Here is an 18,245-nt window from a genome sequence, read left to right on the forward strand (position 1 = left end):
ATAAGGTCATCTCCAGCTCTAAATCTCATCTTAGTCATGTCCCTATGATGATGCACATCAGGACATAAATCCCAGCAGGGTGGAGCTTCTCTTCTAGTGCTGTTAATAATTTATTTTAAGTCTGCGTATATTTCAGAACCAATTAAAATGTGCAAAACGGCTTGTATGGAGGAGGGAATACCTGTGAAAGTCAAAGAGGAGATTCCCCCTACATGTGCTATATCCTGCATAATGAGTCTGTCAGAGAGAGAGCTCTGACTTTATTCACCCTCTCTGACTGTTGCATTATTTATGAAGTGGGGATGTGCGCTGCACTGTATGTCTGGATGTACATTGCCTCTGCTGAAATGCAGCAAAGCACCCGCTGCCTGCTGGCTAGGTCCATTACGGTAGTCCGCAGCCATTGAGCGGTGGAGCAGAGGAGCTCGACAGATGCAGAGATAGAGAAGAGGGAGAGGACGGGAGAAGCCCAGATTGCTGCAAACCCAGACTTTAGCAGCACCACAGCAAAGGTACCGTATGAACCACTGTCTTCTCTCTTTTTTTTAATCATGTCTGTAATTGTCACCTGTGAATTGCTTCAATGAGATTTATCGTGCAGTGCAATTTGTATGAATGCTCAGTTTCTGTCGAACCACAAGACTTCATCCTCTTCCTCATCATCATGTTGAGGAAAGGCTCAGAGCTGCTGAAGGGAGACAGAGAGGTCCTCCTGGATCTGGACTATGGGGGTGAAGCACAGACCACGGACAGCTACGGGAGTCTGCAGAACGGGAGCTTCATCCCGCCGAGATGTGTGAGCGCTGTTTTACTTTTTCCTGTAGTGCTGCAGTATGCTTTCCTGTCTTAGAGGAGCCACAGAGACACTGAACGTAGCTGCACATTCACACAGCAGCCACAACCCCTCTGCTTTGCTCAGCTCTTCACACTTCACCGACTTCCCCGAGACGGTGCATTGAAGCTGGTATCATCCGGAGGTCGTGTGGCGTGAAGCCCTGTGCATCACAGGAGAAATCAAAAAATGTCTTGTCACCACACTGAAAGATTCTCCTCAGTCGTACTGTGAAAAGCTCACTGATCGTTTTCCACCTCCTCCTTTCTGGACTCATTATTGCAAAATGGAGGCTTTTATGATACTGTGTAATGGCACAGGGTTTATGGTTAAACCTCTTCATAAGAAAATGAACTGTCCAAATACAGAACAAAGGGTTTGCAGGCAGGACAGTGAGTAGAAGATGGTGTGTTTTTTTCCTGCAGCTCTCACTTGTTTTTAATGAATACATTTTTAATAATAACTAAACTGGATGCTTTTAGCTTTCAGCCGCAGCTGCTGATGAAGACGTGGATGGCGATGAACCCATTCACATTCACTGTAACACAAGCAGTAACCAGCCGCTTCCACAGCTGGGGAATTACTTCAGAGATGGGAGAACCAAAATCGGTAGGCAGCATTTTCTGAGTTGTCACGAGCTCACTGATGGACGGCCGAGTCAGTGCCGCATCTAACCTTTTGGACCTTTTATGGTTGATCTGCGTTTAGACTTTGTACTGGTGTGGGAAATTCGCTCGCGGAGGAAGCGGCGAGGGAGGGGGAATGTGGCAGGTGAGGAGGGGGAGGCCGTGCCCGCTGAGGAGAGCAGCAGATCTGAACGGAGGAAGGCACAGCTGGCACAGTGGAGGGAGAAGTTCGTTCAGAATCTGGAGAGTGCTGGATTGCTCATGGAAAAGGTGCTGGAGATCAGGTTCAACGTTAGTTAGTTAGTTAGAAGTTTTAAATCTACTCATTGTGTTTGTTGACTCATTAGTTAACATCTTATCAATGGTGCCTCTCTTCCCTTTAGGAGGAAACAGCCAATGAAAAGAAAACAATCCACTTTCTGAAGATCAGTGCTCCGTGGGATGTGTTGGTGTGTTACGCAGAGGAGCTCTGTGTGAGAGCTCCACTGCAGGTTAGTGCTGCTGCTTATTATTAAAATACATGTGTGATTTAAAGTGGCACTGTCTGTCCGTCTGTCCGTCGGATGGTGCAGGCTGAAATAGCTCAACAGCGATTGGATGCTCTGGAATTTGTGCAGACGTTGAAGATGAATGAGCTATCCTAATGATTCTGATAAGTCCCTGACTCATTTAGTGAAATCAGCTGGTCAAAGGTTTTATTTATGCTGTGAAATATCTCAATACCTACAAGAGGAATTGCCATAAAACCTTGTTTTCCAAAGACGTATCATGCTGACTTTGGTGATCCCTTTTTTTTTGGCTTTGTTTGAAACAGATAAACAGCTGTTAGATGACTTGCCACAAAATCTGTTAAACTTCTTCATCAGCCCGCTCAGGTTTAATTGTAATCACTTTGGTGATCACTTGACTTTTCATATGTGCGATCATCAGCTCAGAAAGATGTCCAATACTTTGGTTTATGACCAAATACCTGCAAAGGTAATTACATGCCCGCATCCTGAGCTGTACATTGTGTCAGTGAGCATCAGTGTACATTAGCATGCCATGGACCCGCTGAACGGTGGTCCATGGCCCATTGCGATTGTGCAGATGTTGTTACTGGCAGAGTTCACCTTTCCTGAGTGGGATTTAAATACATATTCACACAACTGATTCACGAGATAAATGCACGCACATACTGGTCGTGATGTGAAGGAAGAAAGCCACTGAGTTGATTATTACCATGTTGGACAACACTGATGGCTGTAGTCATATAACAATGTGCCGTGATGAGTCCTCTCAGCCCCCTGCTTGTTTGGCTGTATTGTAAACAGATTCATGTTCGTATTTGTCTGTTGCATCACTGACACAGTAGCTGCTGAAGGTGTGTTTGCTGCCCCCAGTGGAAAATCTAAAATGCATTTATAGTTAACCGCAGGTGTCGCTAAATGAACTTAAATTCTAAGGTCTTCATACTGAATGAATGTGTTTTTGCCTCTCAGGCACAACCACACCTGGATTTAAACACATCTGCTCGGGTGCTGAGTAGACTATGCATACCAAACATGATGATGGAGTCGGTGCCAAACAGGCCGCTGGACTATTACACATGTGCCTTTCGCAAGTCAAAGATGAACAGGTGAGTTCTTACTGATGATGGTGAACTGAAAACATCAGACAACGTTGCATCAGAGGATATAAAAGTGGATTTGGCTGAATGAATGTCTCTCTTCTACAGGTTTCTTGGCTGTGACAACCATGAAAGCTACTTCACTAATACTCAGAGACACCGTGTTGTGAGTAACAGGAATTCCTCTGTAGTACAGGTGCTCAGTGCAGTCGTTCTGTCAGGGACTGAGGCTCTGTGTGTTATTTCAGGTGTATGAGATTCTTGCCAGGACGGTGTATGGCAAAAGGAAGAGGGCTGAGGTTGGTGTGGACCGGCTGGTAAATGAAGGGGTGTACACAGCAGCTTTCCCCCTGCACGAGGTCAGATGTCATTTACCTGCTCTTCAGTCTGATAGGAAACCTGTGCTGCTGTCCCTCTCTAACAAACACATTTGAGTTGTTTTTCCCACAGGGCCCCTTTCAGCTCCCGAGGTACGAGGTTCGTCCAGATGAGCTGAACCAGAGGCAGATTCTTTACCACTACTGGGCCCGCTGGTTTAAGTGGTGCAAGTACCAACCACTGGACCACATCAGGGAGTACTTTGGAGAGAAGATCGCGCTCTACTTTGCCTGGCTGGGTAAATGGAAATTCTTATTGAGGCATACTAGGTCCTGTGCCTGATGTTTCCAGATTTGTTTAAATTCAGCTCAAATATAAAACAAAATACTTGATTGCATATGTATTATTGTCACATTAGCCTGGTTCCTGTCCATGTCTCAGGTATGCAGCGTGATTTAAATCAATGAATGAGGGGAAATGAAAATGGCATCAGGCTAAGTCACTGAAATGTAATCCTGGTATGACACGTGATTTGTGGTTAAATTTTCCACGGCAATGAGTAAAGTAAGTTCGTCGGCTAATTGTATTTGCTGCTAAAAGTCGGGGTTCAGTGCTTGATAATGTAATAAATGGTCTCTCATTTCTTGTACAGAGTGTAGCGAAAGTTGTTTCCACTTCAACATTAAATAGTGTCTTTTGGTTCATCTACAGCCATTCTAGCAGCTCTAGCACATTCTCACAATGACAATGCCAAAATGCTGATGTTCCGCAGGCATAATTAGCATGCTAGCATGCTAGCTTCTGATAATTAGCACAATCCACAAAGGATTTGAGGATTTGTTGGTCATAAACCAAAGTTGTTGTCAAATATAAACTTTTGACCTGATTAATGGCAATCCATCTGACAGTCGCTGAGATATTTCAGTCTGTAATAAACAGACGGACTGAACCGTCCCTGGAGCCATCTATCCATCAGTTTAATTGTTTTTAATATCAGGATAAAAATGTTTGTATTTTAACTAAACTTCACTCATAAATAACAAGAGTTAATAATATATGCCCTCATAAATCGGTAATATATTAATAATCTGCAATTTGTTCACGGAACATATTGTATGACAATATTGTATGCCTTGTGGCTTTATCTGGGAAATATCCACCTAGTGCACAGAGAGTTGCACATTACTATTCAGCAGAAGTGGATAATTGCCAAGGGAAGTAAAATCCAATTTGTTTGAACAAATAAAAGAGTAGATCATACAAAATATTGAACCTCGTTCAGAAAGTGTCAGGAAAATGTTGACACCAAAGAGCTGCAGCCTGATGGAGCTTTGCGTCTCTGCAGGTTTCTACACAGCCTGGCTGCTGCCGGCAGCAGTGGTTGGGACCCTGGTCTTCGTGTCTGGAGTCATGTCCATGGGTACCAACACACCAGCGTGAGTACACACGCTGCACAGTAAACACCTGCTTAACTGCATAACTAAATAATAAATAATAAAATGTGTACAAATTAACAAATTAAATTAGAGATCCCCCAGCTCTACATCATTATTAGTCATTATGTGAAGATTTTTATGCTCTCACAGCAGCAGTGTGATTGTTCTGCTGAATTGACTGAGCATTCTGATGATTCAGAGTAAAAATTTAAACAAGACTTTGGAAAAAATGTCCCTGTTCACTTCAAAATAGTGTTTTTTAATAGGGGCCTTACTGCTATAGCTTTACCTGGTTTGGTATGGCCAGTAGTTTAAGGTTTTTAACGATAGCAAAAATATATACTGCCATGTGACTCACATTACTGTATCAGTTTGCTGTCTTTGTAACTCTTGAATACTATTAGAGCAGTGCTGCTGTTATGTTCGTCGTGACGCTGATTAACATTCCATTCCATAAAAGTAAACTGATCGTACCTCACCATGTGTTTGTTTGTGGTCATCATTCCACTTGCTCTCAGTCAGATCACCTAATGATGAAGTCTTTAAAGCAACTGACACAAGAAAATCTTTGGAAATTAAGGGGGAAAAACGTCACAATGTTGTGATTTTAAAGTAATTTAACATGGTGGAGCTATTTCTTACTGAAAAATAACTGGGGGCAGTGGCTTCCTGGAGTTCTGTTGCAACAGTGAGGCTGCTGGGTTTGGTAACATCGTGCATGTACAGAGAATGGCACCAAAACAAGCTGTATGTAACATCTGATACTGTGGCCATAGTCCATCTCCGTACTTAATGCACGCACTTTAGATTAGTATCGATCTACTTATCTTACTCTAGAAAGAAAGGGAAACATGCATATTCCCAAAATGTTGAACTATTCCTTTAATGGATACCAGAATTAAAGCTCTTCCTTCCAGGTTATGTTAAACAAGCACAGTGTGATATACAAATATACCATAGTATCAAAGCACAGTCTGTTCTGCATAAAAACAAACCCCATAATTATACAATCCACATGGGATATGTCTGTGCCCAGTTAATTATACATTGTCTATCACTGCAGTGGGTTCTACTGTACCTACACAGCACTGCAGGATCGCTTCTCTTTCGAAAATAAATGCACCTTAAAATGTTTGCACCCTAATTCTGCCTAGTCGTTTTGTGTTTAACATTCTGTTTGTACAGCATCTTTTCAGTTTCAGCGACAGAGAATTCATCCCGCTATGAAGTAACAACGTTAGAGAGGACGTAAGACGAGCCAATATCTCAGGAAAGGGAACAACCAAACGTCTCTAGTTCACACTGTAGATTAGTCTATAACGGATGGAGAGCAGTCTGTGGCAGCAGTAAACCGCCGTCATCTCATGTGATAATGGACAATTAGTGCAGAATAATCTCCCCATTATATCAATCGGGAAAATGGACGTCTCTCGGTGAGACCAGACTGTGCTCGTGCAGCAGATCTCGTGTGTAGTCAGTGTTGCAGTAAGTCATTGAGTAACTCTAATAATAAAAGCACAGTAGCTCTGGGACACTGATTTCAACACCTTTCATCTGCTCTATTCTCTCACTCAATCAGTATGCCCTGGATTGCAAAAATCCATACAGTTAATTCATCCGATCCTTCCCTCTCACATTACCATTCGAGTATGTGTGATTAACAAGCCAAACATCTCTGTTTCTGTCAAATCTGCTCGGTCACCTGATGCCTCAGAATCAATAAAGCAGCCCTGGTTTGGCAGCTTTAAAACAAGTTTTCTCAGTTGCGTCTAAACAGTGTTCATGTGTCTGTCAACAGCAAGGAAATCTGCAACAGCGGGGCGAGTTATCTGATGTGTCCTCTCTGTAACACGTGCAAGGCCTGGAACATGTCTGATATCTGCACCATGGCCAAGGTAAAGCTTTTTGGCGCTGTGCCCGCTGTTTTTGGAGCTTCCTCTTGGATCCATGCTGCTTACTGTCTTGCTCCTGTTCCATCTGACTTCACCTGCATGCTGTTACTGGCTGGGCCCGCACACCCACTTTCCAAAGGTTGCAGCCCACACAAAAATAAGAGACAAAATAAGAAGGGAGTAAGAAAATACAGGCAGAGAGCAGATAAACACATCACCACACACTTCTAGTGGGTCATAAGTGATGATTGTGAGGGATTACTGTTGTATAAGTCTACACTGTACATTGTTTTTGCTGAAAATCCTGCATAGTATACCTTTGAAGTTAGCATTTGTTTTAAAATGTACTGTACCTCTCTGCATTGCAGATGGGCTACTTATTTGACCACCCGGGTACAGTCCTCTTCAGCGTGTTCATGTCTTTCTGGGCCGTAACCTTCCTGGAGTACTGGAAGCGGAAGATGGCCACCCTGGCCCATCACTGGGACTGCATGGACTTCCATGAAGAAGAGGTCTCGCCATCCTCCCTTTAACGCTTGCTTTCAGTATGAGTGTTCTCATACACTTAATGGCTTTTAGACATGTCACGATCCGGGCCAAGCATTCTTTCGTCTGCCCCGAGGTGAGGTGTGTCTCGCTGCCTGTAGCAATCTTTTACTTTCCCCTCAGGAGCGTCCTCGGCCAGAGTTCGCAGCCATGGCCCCCACTATGGAGCAAAACCCAGTGACAGGCGTCAAAGAGCCCTACTTTCCAGAGAAGACCAGGTTGTCCCGCATGTTCACTGGCTCCATGGTCATCATCATGATGGTGAGACACGTTTAAAAGTGTTTGATGAATGAGGTTGTCTGCCAGAGGTCAGTCAGTGTCACCAGTGTCTGATCCGATGAATGCAGTTACTTTGTTTTCTTTGGAAATAATCACATTATGATTTGATTGTAAAGGCACATCCTAATCAGATCCCATACAAGTACGTACAAACATATTATGCTTTTCTTATTTTTACAGTAATTTCCAACGTACTTGGTTTCAGTGTAGAGTCTTTTTTCAGTGTTTTTTGAGCTTGTCTTGGTAACTGAACCCTTTTCTAAAACTGAATCCAGGTCATCTGCCCACAGGGCTGGATATGATCTGATAATCTCAGCCGTACACTGTAGGCTCAGTCTCAGGATTAACTTGTTCTTGGACAGGTATCTGAGGATCAGCTTTCCCCCACCCTTCTCCTGACAATAATGATAAAGGTGGAAAATCTAAAATGCTGAATGGCACCAATGAGCACGGTCTGTAAATGGAAACTGCGTAGAATAGTTTCTGTGATCGCTTACCGAAAGAAGAGTGACTCAGATTGAAGGCCATCCGGTCCAATATCTTTTTCCTTTTACTGTTGAAAAAGAATCAGCCAACCATGGGGAGTGGTGTAGACAAAGGTGGCTGCACTCCATTTGGCTGTGCTGGTGTGTCACACACTATGTATCTGCGAGGGTCAGGAAACCTGCCTCATATCCCCGTGTTTTCCCTCTCAGCTGTGTGTGGTGATGATCTTCCTGGTGACAGTGGTCATGTGCCGCGGTATCATCAGCGTGATGATGTTCCACACCGGCAGCCCCGTCCTGCGTACAGAGGTACAGCACAGCTTCATGGGGCACGGATTTAATTTGTTCTGTTTTGAATATTTTGCTCTTGTAATGAGCGCTGTGCTCTCTGAGTGTGAGTGTGTATGTGTGTATACTTTACATTCATACATGTGTGTGATCTCATCCTCAGGCAGGCACCATAGCCAACATCTCTAGCAGTATTGTGAATCTGGGCCTCATCCTGTTGATGGGCCGGGTCTACACTGCATTAGCTGAGCAGCTCACTAAATGGGGTAAGAATCAATACTGCTCTCTAACACCTCAAACCTCAATCCTGTATATTGGTATCAGCCTCTCACTGGATCCCCACTAACTAAAAGCTGAACCTCCTCAAAGAGCAGGTGATCTTGAATTTGATCCCAGCATCTGCAGTAAAAATAGTCTTTCAGTGAGGGCAACACAGAGATTTTGCAGAGTGGGAGAGTGCATGCATCACTGCAACACATACTCCCTTATTGTGCTTTAACATCCTTCCATCAATGCATTACAATAGATGCAACATCTAATAGCATGATTGTGGTCCACTGGACAATAGATAGGAAAATAAAGACATAATAAGAGAGAGACAGGAAGCTATCTTTAGCCTCAGAAACTCATGAAGACTCTCATAAACAGCATCAGCTCAGTGAACCTCTACTATCAGGAAGTCTACCTGCATTACGGTGCCTTCTGTGTCACTTTAAAAGATGGGGATGTCTTACCAGGTTCCATTACCATAGCTAGATTTTAGCTAGTTAGCGCTCAGTTAAACTCAACAAGAGTGAACAAGACAATCAAGGTTGTCATGCTAACATGCTCCCCCTCTTAGTGAGCATCTTAGTATGCTAACACTTGCTGACATGCTACTCAACACTAAGAACATGGAAAAGCCTGATGTAAGCATTATTAATTTCATTACATAAAAGTGGTGGTGGTTTACCAAGTGGTTGACCACCACACTGTCTGACCAATAGTGCCCTTTTTGGAGCCACGCTACCAAAGTGGCTGAAAACAGTCAGGTATGAAAGCTCTGAAATGAACAGATCTGAGCAAAAAAGGCTCAGAACTTAACCGTACTGTCAATGCTCACTGCTGTTAAGACAGCGAAGTTGAACTATAAACGTTTCTGTTGCCCAAGATCTGAGAACCTCCATTATGGCCACTACAGGATGTATCATGTTTGCAGGTCAAGTGAATACTGTAATGGTTGACATCTCTCTAGAGCAAATGACACTCTGTTATCTTGGTTAATGGCTGTCTGATAGAGTTGTTTTGCCTATTTCACTAATTTGCTATGGCCTTTGTTTCTATCAGAAGATGACAAGATTTTTAAGTTGTTGCTGAGATCTCAGAATGGCAACATGTGCAATGATCAAACAGGTTTTAAGCAACGCCCTGATAGCTAAGCTTATCTGAAAAGGTAAACAGTATCTATCACCAAGGATCATATGTCTATAACAGTGTGTCCATGTTTTCTCTGTTGCAGAGATGCACAGAACACAAACCCAGTATGACAATGCCTTCATCTTCAAGGTGTTCATCTTCCAGTTTGTCAACTTCTACTCCTCCCCCTTCTACGTGGCTTTCTTTAAAGGAAGGTGAGACATGAGTCACACAGACATGATTTGGAAATGTAGAACATTTTGTGCCCGATAGCATTTTGACTTTGTCTTCCCTGTTTGTGTGGGTAGGTTTGTGGGTTACCCCACCAACTATGGGACCCTGTTTGGGATGAGAAATGAAGATGTGAGTCTATAATTTACCAGCAAATGTTAAATGGAGAAAATACTCCAGATCCCTGCAGTTGTGCTTTTATACAAACAGGTTCCACTGTGTCATATCTGTTTGTGTCTTCACACTCTGTTGCAGTGTGGTCCCGGGGGCTGCCTCATTGAACTGGCTGAGCAACTTTTCATCATCATGGTGGGAAAGCAACTCATCAACAACATTCAGGAGTTCATTATCCCGTACGTTTCCTGCTCAGGCATCAGTTAATTACTGAAAATGTTACGCTGTACGGCGCATATTAAGTCTGCCTGCTTTTAGTTAAACAGCTAGCAGATTCTCACAACCATCAAATATAGTGAAGTACAACAGAATAAATGAGAATTAGCAGAATACCTTCATGAGATATTTGTAGTGTTTTTTAATTGTTGCATCAGACTGCTGCATCCTGATTGCAGCTCTGTTTGTTTGGTGCAGTAAATTTGCTGCATTGCTTTACCTCTGCAGTACTGGCACTGTGTCTTTGTGTGGGTGTGTGGGCGTTTGTCTCCAGACACACAGCAGACCAGACAACAGGGAAAAATCAGGGTTGCAGAGGGTTTTTGCTTTTTGATCCCGAGCGGTACTTTAATGCAGTGTTTCCCTTCAGAGTTACATTCAGTTTGTAGGAGCCTTTCAAAAAGAGACCTACCTGACAAACCTTCAGAAACTGGCAGCAGAGTGGAAAGGGTGTGGAGGTCCACTGATTTTCTTCTTCTCATAATGTTTCTTCCTTACCTGCTTCCAAAGTGTTATGGTTAGCCATTCATGGCAAGTGACATGTTGTATTGGGACATACATTAACTTTTCCTTTATTTGTACTGTAGCTGCACCTCAGCTCAGGTCCTGAATCCTTTGAAGGACTTACTCCACAAGGTCTGTAATAGATGAGCCACAGACAAGCCCTTAAAGGTGCAATGTGTAAGATACCGTATGGTCAGAATTTTTCTTTAACATAATCAACAGAATCAGCTCTGTTATGTCTCCTGCTTCACGCTTCTTCTGTCCTGTCCTGCTGTGTCTTCATCATCAGCAGAATCAGAGTCCTAGTTGGAGCCGTTGGTCCCTGTTTCCCCTGACATCAAACCTGCCTCCGTCTGTCTTGGAGGCTGTGTTTGCTGCTGGGAGGCTGCTGAGCCAGTTTCTGTTGCCCGGATTTCTGAGCTCTCAATCAGGACAGACGCACGTCAGCAAATAGTGTCACTAACTGCAAAGCTAAATAAGCTGACTAGCTAATGGCAGTTAGTAGCTACAGCCAAAGAAAGCTACAGTAACGGGTGCAGTGAGCAGCATCCTCCTCTTTGGATTCAACACCCTATCTCCGTTATACCAGGTGTAACAGCTGATGGACCATCATGGAGGACTTGGTGTGGTTTCCCGCGTTTGTCAAAATAAAAAGTAGACTATATATATGTACATATTATACATGAGAGCTTTGAGGCCAATATGTCTCACAGCAGAGCAAGAATGAACTACAGTAAGATGCCAGTTGCAAAGACACAATAGGACGATCTGCAACTGCTTTGAAGGTTTGAGCTGAAGGGACTTGTTACTCTGACAACGGCTCCAAATGACTCCAGCTTTGAAGAAATGAAAAACTCATGTTCATGGCAAATCGTCAATGCTGAAATCCATGTAGTACAATATCTATGATTTCTAGTTTGTCTTCAGGATATACAAACTGACAAACAGCAGACACAAAAAAGAATGAAAGCTATGTAAACAAAAATTAAAAGGCAGTGTGACACGCATTAAACTAGAATCAGATAAAACATCAGAATCGCTACCAGCTCCTGTTTAGTTGGTGAGCATTTTTAACACTGTTTTTATGCCCATTGTCATGTTTATTTCTGCTCTCTGTCTCTCTCTGATCTGACAGTAAGGTGCAGGCCTGGCGCCAGAAGAGAACTTTGGCCAAGGTGCTGGGGGCTAAGGCATCCCATGAGCCTCGGCGCTGGGAGGAAGACTACCAGCTGGTGGAGTGTCAAGGCCTGTTTGAAGAGTACCTGGAGATGGGCAAGTATCCTCTACTGTATCTAAAGAACATCGTGTCGCCGCATGCAAACCAGAATAATGCAATAAAATGCCACACTTCATTGTGGCTGTCTCATTGTGCTGCAGTGCTCCAGTTTGGCTTCATCACCATCTTTGTGGCGGCGTTCCCCCTCGCTCCGCTCTTCGCCCTCCTCAACAACTGGGTGGAAATCCGTTTGGACGCCCACAAGTTTGTGTGCGAGTACCGCCGGCCGGTGGCCGAGCGCGCCCAGAACATCGGAGTGTGGTTCAACATACTGGAAGCCCTGTCGCACCTGTCCGTCATCGCCAACGTGAGTGGATTGAACCTGACGTCCACGCCAGACCGGATGCCGATCTGTTTTCTGAAGCATCATTGTTGTATTATTCTTGTCTTTGCCGTCCGCAGGCTTTCCTCATAGCCTTCACGTCAGATTTTTTACCTCGCCTGCTCTACCAGTACAAGTTCGATAATGATCTCAACGGATACATCAACTTCACCTTGGCTTACGCCCCACTCAACTACACTGAGTACCCCCTGTGCAGGTACAGTCTGGAATGTATTGTATTATTAATGTCACTTTGCAAAAATCCTTCAAAAGTTTCAGAAGGGTTCAGTTTTCGTCCTGCTGGCTTCAGATCACAGACTTGGCCAACAGAGGGTAGTGTTACTAATGCTTAGTCCCTTGTTCCAGTCTGTTCTCATGGGCTGCTGCTGCATATTAATGTCACCAACCATCGCACAGTATGTTCTGCAGTAACTCTGTGTCTTATTTGTTTATTCTGTAGATATAAAGCGTACAGAGACAACAATGGAAACTACTCACTGTTCTACTGGGAGCTTCTTGCTGTCAGACTTGGTTTTATCATTGCCTTCGAGGTATGAAGGGAGCTGCTTTGTCTCTGTCTGCTAATGTTTTTCCTTCTGCCTGTTTCAGTCACTTTAGTGCCGACATTTCATTCATTTCTATCTTTCGCCCACATCTCTCTGTGCCTCTGTTCCCAGGTGCATACTTGAACTGCTGCTCCTTTAGCCTTGTCTTAGTCAGTGTTTTAGTTTTTCCATTATAAGTGATGCTTACCCATATCAGGACTTTATATTGTGTTCTACACTCTGAATGGCCGTACATATTTCTGATTTGTTCAGCAATTCCTCCTCTTTCTTCCTGTTATTGTTGTTTCCATTTCCATTTCAGGCATTCAAAGTGCAACAGTAGATTAAACTTCAGTTCATAAATCTTTAAAAATTCCACACAATCAGAGTCAAAGAACAAGGCCAGTATATATTGTATTTTCCTTACTGTCCATAAAAACACAAAAAAAACTGCACTTTTTTTAACCCCCAAGCTCATTCCTTCCTACCAAACACATAAAGTTTCTAAAACAAGTCACAACTACAGCTATTTATTTTTAAATTGGCTCAGTGAATTCCTAAAATGGCTGGCCTTTGTAGTTTTATGCAAGAGGAGGAAATAATGCATTTGTCAGGGACTGTGTACAGCCATAGATTAATGTCCATTTGATGCCCTGGTGAGTGTGTATGGCAGCAGGGTGGTGGATGTGGGATTGATTGAAGTTAAACAACAGTGGTGGTACTTATAGTGACACAGGAACTTGTTGCAGAGTGCCACACTGTGGCTCACTGATGTGTTTTAGTCATTTTTGGACCACAGTGGAGCTCTATGGCGCAGAGGAATCAGATATATCACGCTACGGATAAACAGAGAGAATACTTGTTATCAGGATGAGTTCATTGTTGGTTTTGGCCTTTTCACGGGATTTGTTGACAGCAAGAAAGATATGTGGAATATTGCTAACCTTATTACTGTGTGATTTTGTCCTGATCAATGAACAAATGTCGGATCAAAGTAGTGGGAAAAGAAAATTGCTCATTACTGCAGGGAGAAATAGGAGTAATATCTAGAGGGAGTTGCAGGGTTTTTCTGAAAAAATATGGAAATGGAGACATATTTCAGACCAGGAGAGGTTGAAATTAATAAAATCTCTTTGGGAATAGGGGAATATCAGAGAAAGTCATGGGACTTCTGAGGAGTAGAGAGAGGACAATGGACATGTTTGACAAAAAGTCAAACTTACCACTTACAAGATTTCAGAGTTTTACTTGCATTTTGTGGCCTTCATCAGTGGTTGCCTAGGTTGTCATGAAGATAATTCAACTGAGCAAAGTCCATTCGCTGATGATGGCAAGAAGTGGCTGAAAGCTCCAGAAGAAATTTACTAAGTTGACTTTGAGTAAAGACATTTTTGCAAAATACTGATTTCAAGGTCCCCTTCAAGCTCAAACACAAAATGTTCCTCCCGCATCTTTACATGTGATGTCCAACCAATTGTGCAGTTCAAGCTTCAGATTGTGTGACAGGAGAGACTGTTTTCTTCAGTGTGATGAGGAGATGTCTCTCCTCCTCCAGCATGTGGTGTTCTTTGTGCTACGAGCCATCGACTGGATCGTACCTGATGTCCCCGAATCCCTGGAGCTGAAGATCAAGAGGGAGCGCTACCTGGCCAAGCAGGCTCTGGCCGAAAACCAGGAGGCTCTGCTGGTGAGTCGAGGCCAAGGGGCCGCCCCTGCCACCCCAGGCACCTCCAGCCCAGGTCAGTTGGTACATGGGACACACACACACACACACACACACACACACACACACACACACACACACACACACTCACACAATGGCGTGCATCGTACACTCATTTATAAAACCTGACACCCTAGGGCAAGAGCAAGCTTGGACTACTAGATCAGGGGTCCTTAATTGTTAGAATATAGACCCTGTTTGGTCTGAATAGTCCAAAAGAACCAAATATGTGTAGAGGGAATAGTGGTGACAGTGATCTATGATCAAATATATCAAAGTTATCCTTAAACTTTTATGATGCCCAGAGAACTTGTAGTTCCAATTCACACTAAAACATATTCAAAACATATACAAGTGGAGTTTGCCGCTCAGAGCAATGTGTTGTTGTGTTGTGCTGTTTCTATTCATTGTCAATTATTAAATTCATCACTCACGTCAGTTACATATCAGCTTTATGGTGTCTGACCTAAATATCAGAGTGGTATTGTAAATGACTGATGTTCTGCAGTAGTTTGTTTCTCCCTGTGGTTCCGCACAGGTGATCACTGAAACAACGCGGCAGCAGAGTTCACAGGTTACACACAGCGTTAAACCTGTCACTGAGACTGTTGATTCTCATAAATAAATTCCAGATTTTAAAGGCTTTTAAAAGCTCACCCACCCATGTGCACGCCTCCGCAGAGCATTCGCAAAGCACCTGCGGCTCGCTGCGCTGCATGCAACACGATCATTAAAGGTAATCTGTGTGGGATCTGAGCCAGATATGTCGGTGTCAGATGGATTTGATTACATCCATGGACCTTGTGGGCTGATGTCTGCTGGAATAGTTTGTCATTTCCTGTCAACACTGCTGTTAACGTGTAACTTAAAGGTTTGACAGAAATCACTTGGCTGAAATAAAATGAAAAATCATTACTCTCAAGACGGAAGCAAACGCTAGAACAATGGAAAAGTTCAAATACACTGTGTGTTCGTACTCTGCACCTGAGGATCACAGCATGCACATTCACATCTTGCTCATGGAGAACACAGTCTCATAGAGTGTATTTTCATCCTCGTCTGTGTGTATGTGTGTGTGTCCCTGTGCGCTGACCCATGCTGTTGTCGTGTGTCTCATGTAGTGAATGTTGCTGGATGAGGGCAGGTGAGTACTACACTACTACAAGTAAGTACATGGCATTCTCAAGAAGGACGTCATTATGTCACTAATCATAGAACTGGTCAAATTAAAATGAACTCAGCAGTTAGGATCATTTGATACACGTGATAAATAAGTCAAGAAAGTATCTGTAAAAGACAAGTGCCCCGAAGAAGACAGGGTCCTTGGATCATGCCAGGAATTATAGTTACAGAGATGCAAGCTGAGGAGGAAAGGTTGGTTTAAATCAGGCATGTCCTTTTCCATAAACGGCTGTGTGGCTGCAGGTTTTTGTTCCAACCCATCCAGAGGTCACCTAATTATGAGCTGAAGACTGAGATCAGCTGAGTAAATGAGTCCAGCCCGGTGTGCTCCTCCTTGGTTGGAATGAAAACCTGCAGCCAGACGGCCCTTTATGCAATGGTATGGATATGCCTGGTTTAAAGCAATGCAATAACGTTAACGGGTTACATGTTTCAGATATTGCAAATTGCATGTCGCAAATGCATTTTTTAAAACTTAAATTAACGTTAAGTGTAGTTAACTGTGTTCCTCTGTATTTCACAATTTCAGCATCTCTTTCTATGAAACTGATTTCCAGGTACATTCGGTACACACAGGTTATGGTTTTAGTCTTTGTAAAGGTACCTTGGTACCAAAACTAGCTAGCAACCTCCACGACAAGACTTTGTGACAATAAACACAAAGACATACAACACTTAACTGCGCTAAAAGCACAAATTGTTGTTTTTATTTTAGTTCATGTTAATAAGTAAGCTTTAGCAGTGTTGTACATGTATTTTTTACCTTTAGACTGAGGCTACCTGTTATCCCCTCCGTCCAGGCTCTGCAGCAAGCTAGGCTAACCAGACCTGAACTCTGTACTGAACACAGACATGAGGTTAACATTGATTTTATAGTCTCAATCTCAGAGTGAACGCACATAAGCGTATTTCCCAAAATGTTTAAGATCCCATGGTAACTGAAACGTGTTTTATAGTCAGTGTCACTTTTAGAACCAGTTTGTGCCACGAGGATAAAACGCTGTACGAGCCAGCTGTAGCTCAGTAGCATGTTGCAACAAAGATTGTCTGTGTCAGCTTTTTTTCCCTCTCCATGTCTGTGAGAGTATTCAGTCTGACAGAACTAACTCTGTCCTCTGTCTCTCTGCTCCCTCCCCATTCCTTCTGTGTCCAAACCCCACCGCACTGCCTCCCCTGAAGCAAGTGACGCGTCCTTTGGAAACATGAGTTAGGACTGGCGTGGAAACCAGGAGGAATCAGAGACAGTCCTTCCCATCTGGGATAACACCAGTGAACCTTTTCCCTCAGTGGAATACCGTCTTTGTCATTTTGTGAATGTGTGATGATAAGCAGGTGTGTAACGGAGGCTAAACTCACCCAAAACTCAAGTATGTTCATACAAGGCCTATAAAACTGACATTTTCAGGTGTCACAATCTGTAACTGATCCAAAAGGGATCTTGTCCAAACTGGGTACTTTAGTTACTGGGTCCCAGCCTGAGCGGACCTGAAGGATACCACAAACCACAAATTGACTTTAAGCCTGCTTATGGTTTAGTTGGAAAGAAATCTTCAAAATCCAAACTTCCGTTCTCTGGTTGTCCTGGTCTGATGTGCATTTCTTTATTTATTTACTTATTCTTTGTCTGTGCAGAAATGTAAAAGTTGTACATAAACATGAATAAAAATGAATAATTAAATGCTTTGGGGTCGGCTAGTTTGGGGGGGGGGGGGGTCCTCACCCTCTTGGCCAAATCCAACATTTGTAACATTGACGTAACAGGTACAGTATGTACTGTAGTGAAGCCACATCCACAACAGTAATTAGTTTCCACTGGCTAACTAAAGATGCAGCGTGGATTGTTATCGCTGTCAGGCTGCTTCAGGATCTGTTGGGTCCAGTCACACAGGCCTGACACATGCGTCTGACTCAGCCTGAGGGTGGCTACAAAGTGTGGACTCAAGACTCAGCGCTATTACAGTGAAGTGATGTTACATGTTTAATGACACAGTAGCTTATCTCTCCCTGAAAAACTGTTTTTGCTGACCTCCAGTGGTTTTTACCTTGATGCAGTGATGTACAGGTGTACTCCTGGGCTCATGACATCATGTTGAGTGTGGTTGCAGATGCAACAGAATGCACAACCACACCCATCAGTGAAGCTGGGTGTGGTCAGAGGTGCTGCTGCTGAACCTGCTGTCACGTTACTCTCTAAAATGGCACATGGCACATGAATTTGGCAGACAATGCAGCAAAGGCTGAGATATCCTAAGTGCTAATGCAGGTCAAGCTGTTGTGCTTTGCAAGTCTTCTTGTGAACAGGCAGTTGTTTTTGAGGGTTACAGAAGAAACTCTCCTGTCAAACTTGGCCAAAAATGACATTTAAT

The 18,245-nt window shown here is 43.4% G+C and overlaps 1 protein-coding gene across 1 annotated transcript; it reads left to right on the forward strand.

Annotated features, from left to right (window-relative positions):
* The first annotated feature begins 460 nt into the window (after positions 1–460).
* Positions 461–17,438, forward strand: ano11 (anoctamin 11). The gene is made up of 24 exons (XM_041946159.1): positions 461–512; positions 624–796; positions 1,315–1,441; positions 1,541–1,728; positions 1,842–1,949; positions 2,940–3,076; positions 3,176–3,233; positions 3,316–3,426; positions 3,518–3,683; positions 4,731–4,821; positions 6,620–6,716; positions 7,082–7,225; positions 7,383–7,520; positions 8,234–8,332; positions 8,475–8,577; positions 9,810–9,921; positions 10,015–10,069; positions 10,193–10,290; positions 11,967–12,103; positions 12,209–12,414; positions 12,510–12,646; positions 12,890–12,980; positions 14,530–14,713; positions 17,059–17,438. The coding sequence occupies exons 2-24, from the start codon at positions 665–667 to the stop codon at positions 17,088–17,090; spliced, it is 2,751 nt and encodes a 916-aa protein (XP_041802093.1). The 5' UTR covers positions 461–512; positions 624–664; the 3' UTR covers positions 17,091–17,438.
* Positions 17,439–18,245: the final 807 nt, after the last annotated feature.

The sequence above is a fragment of the Chelmon rostratus genome, chromosome 10, assembly GCF_017976325.1.
Source record: "Chelmon rostratus isolate fCheRos1 chromosome 10, fCheRos1.pri, whole genome shotgun sequence".
Classification (NCBI taxonomy): domain Eukaryota; kingdom Metazoa; phylum Chordata; class Actinopteri; order Chaetodontiformes; family Chaetodontidae; genus Chelmon; species Chelmon rostratus.

Bases quoted from the DNA above. Each gene is read 5' to 3' on its own strand.
- ano11 (XM_041946159.1), top strand. From the start codon at position 665: ATGTTGAGGAAAGGCTCAGAGCTGCTGAAGGGAGACAGAGAGGTCCTC. The intron at 7,521-8,233 runs GTGAGACACGTT...TTTCCCTCTCAG, and splicing joins CCATGGTCATCATCATGATG to CTGTGTGTGGTGATGATCTT. The intron at 14,714-17,058 runs GTCAGTTGGTAC...CCTCCCCTGAAG, and splicing joins CCCAGGCACCTCCAGCCCAG to CAAGTGACGCGTCCTTTGGA.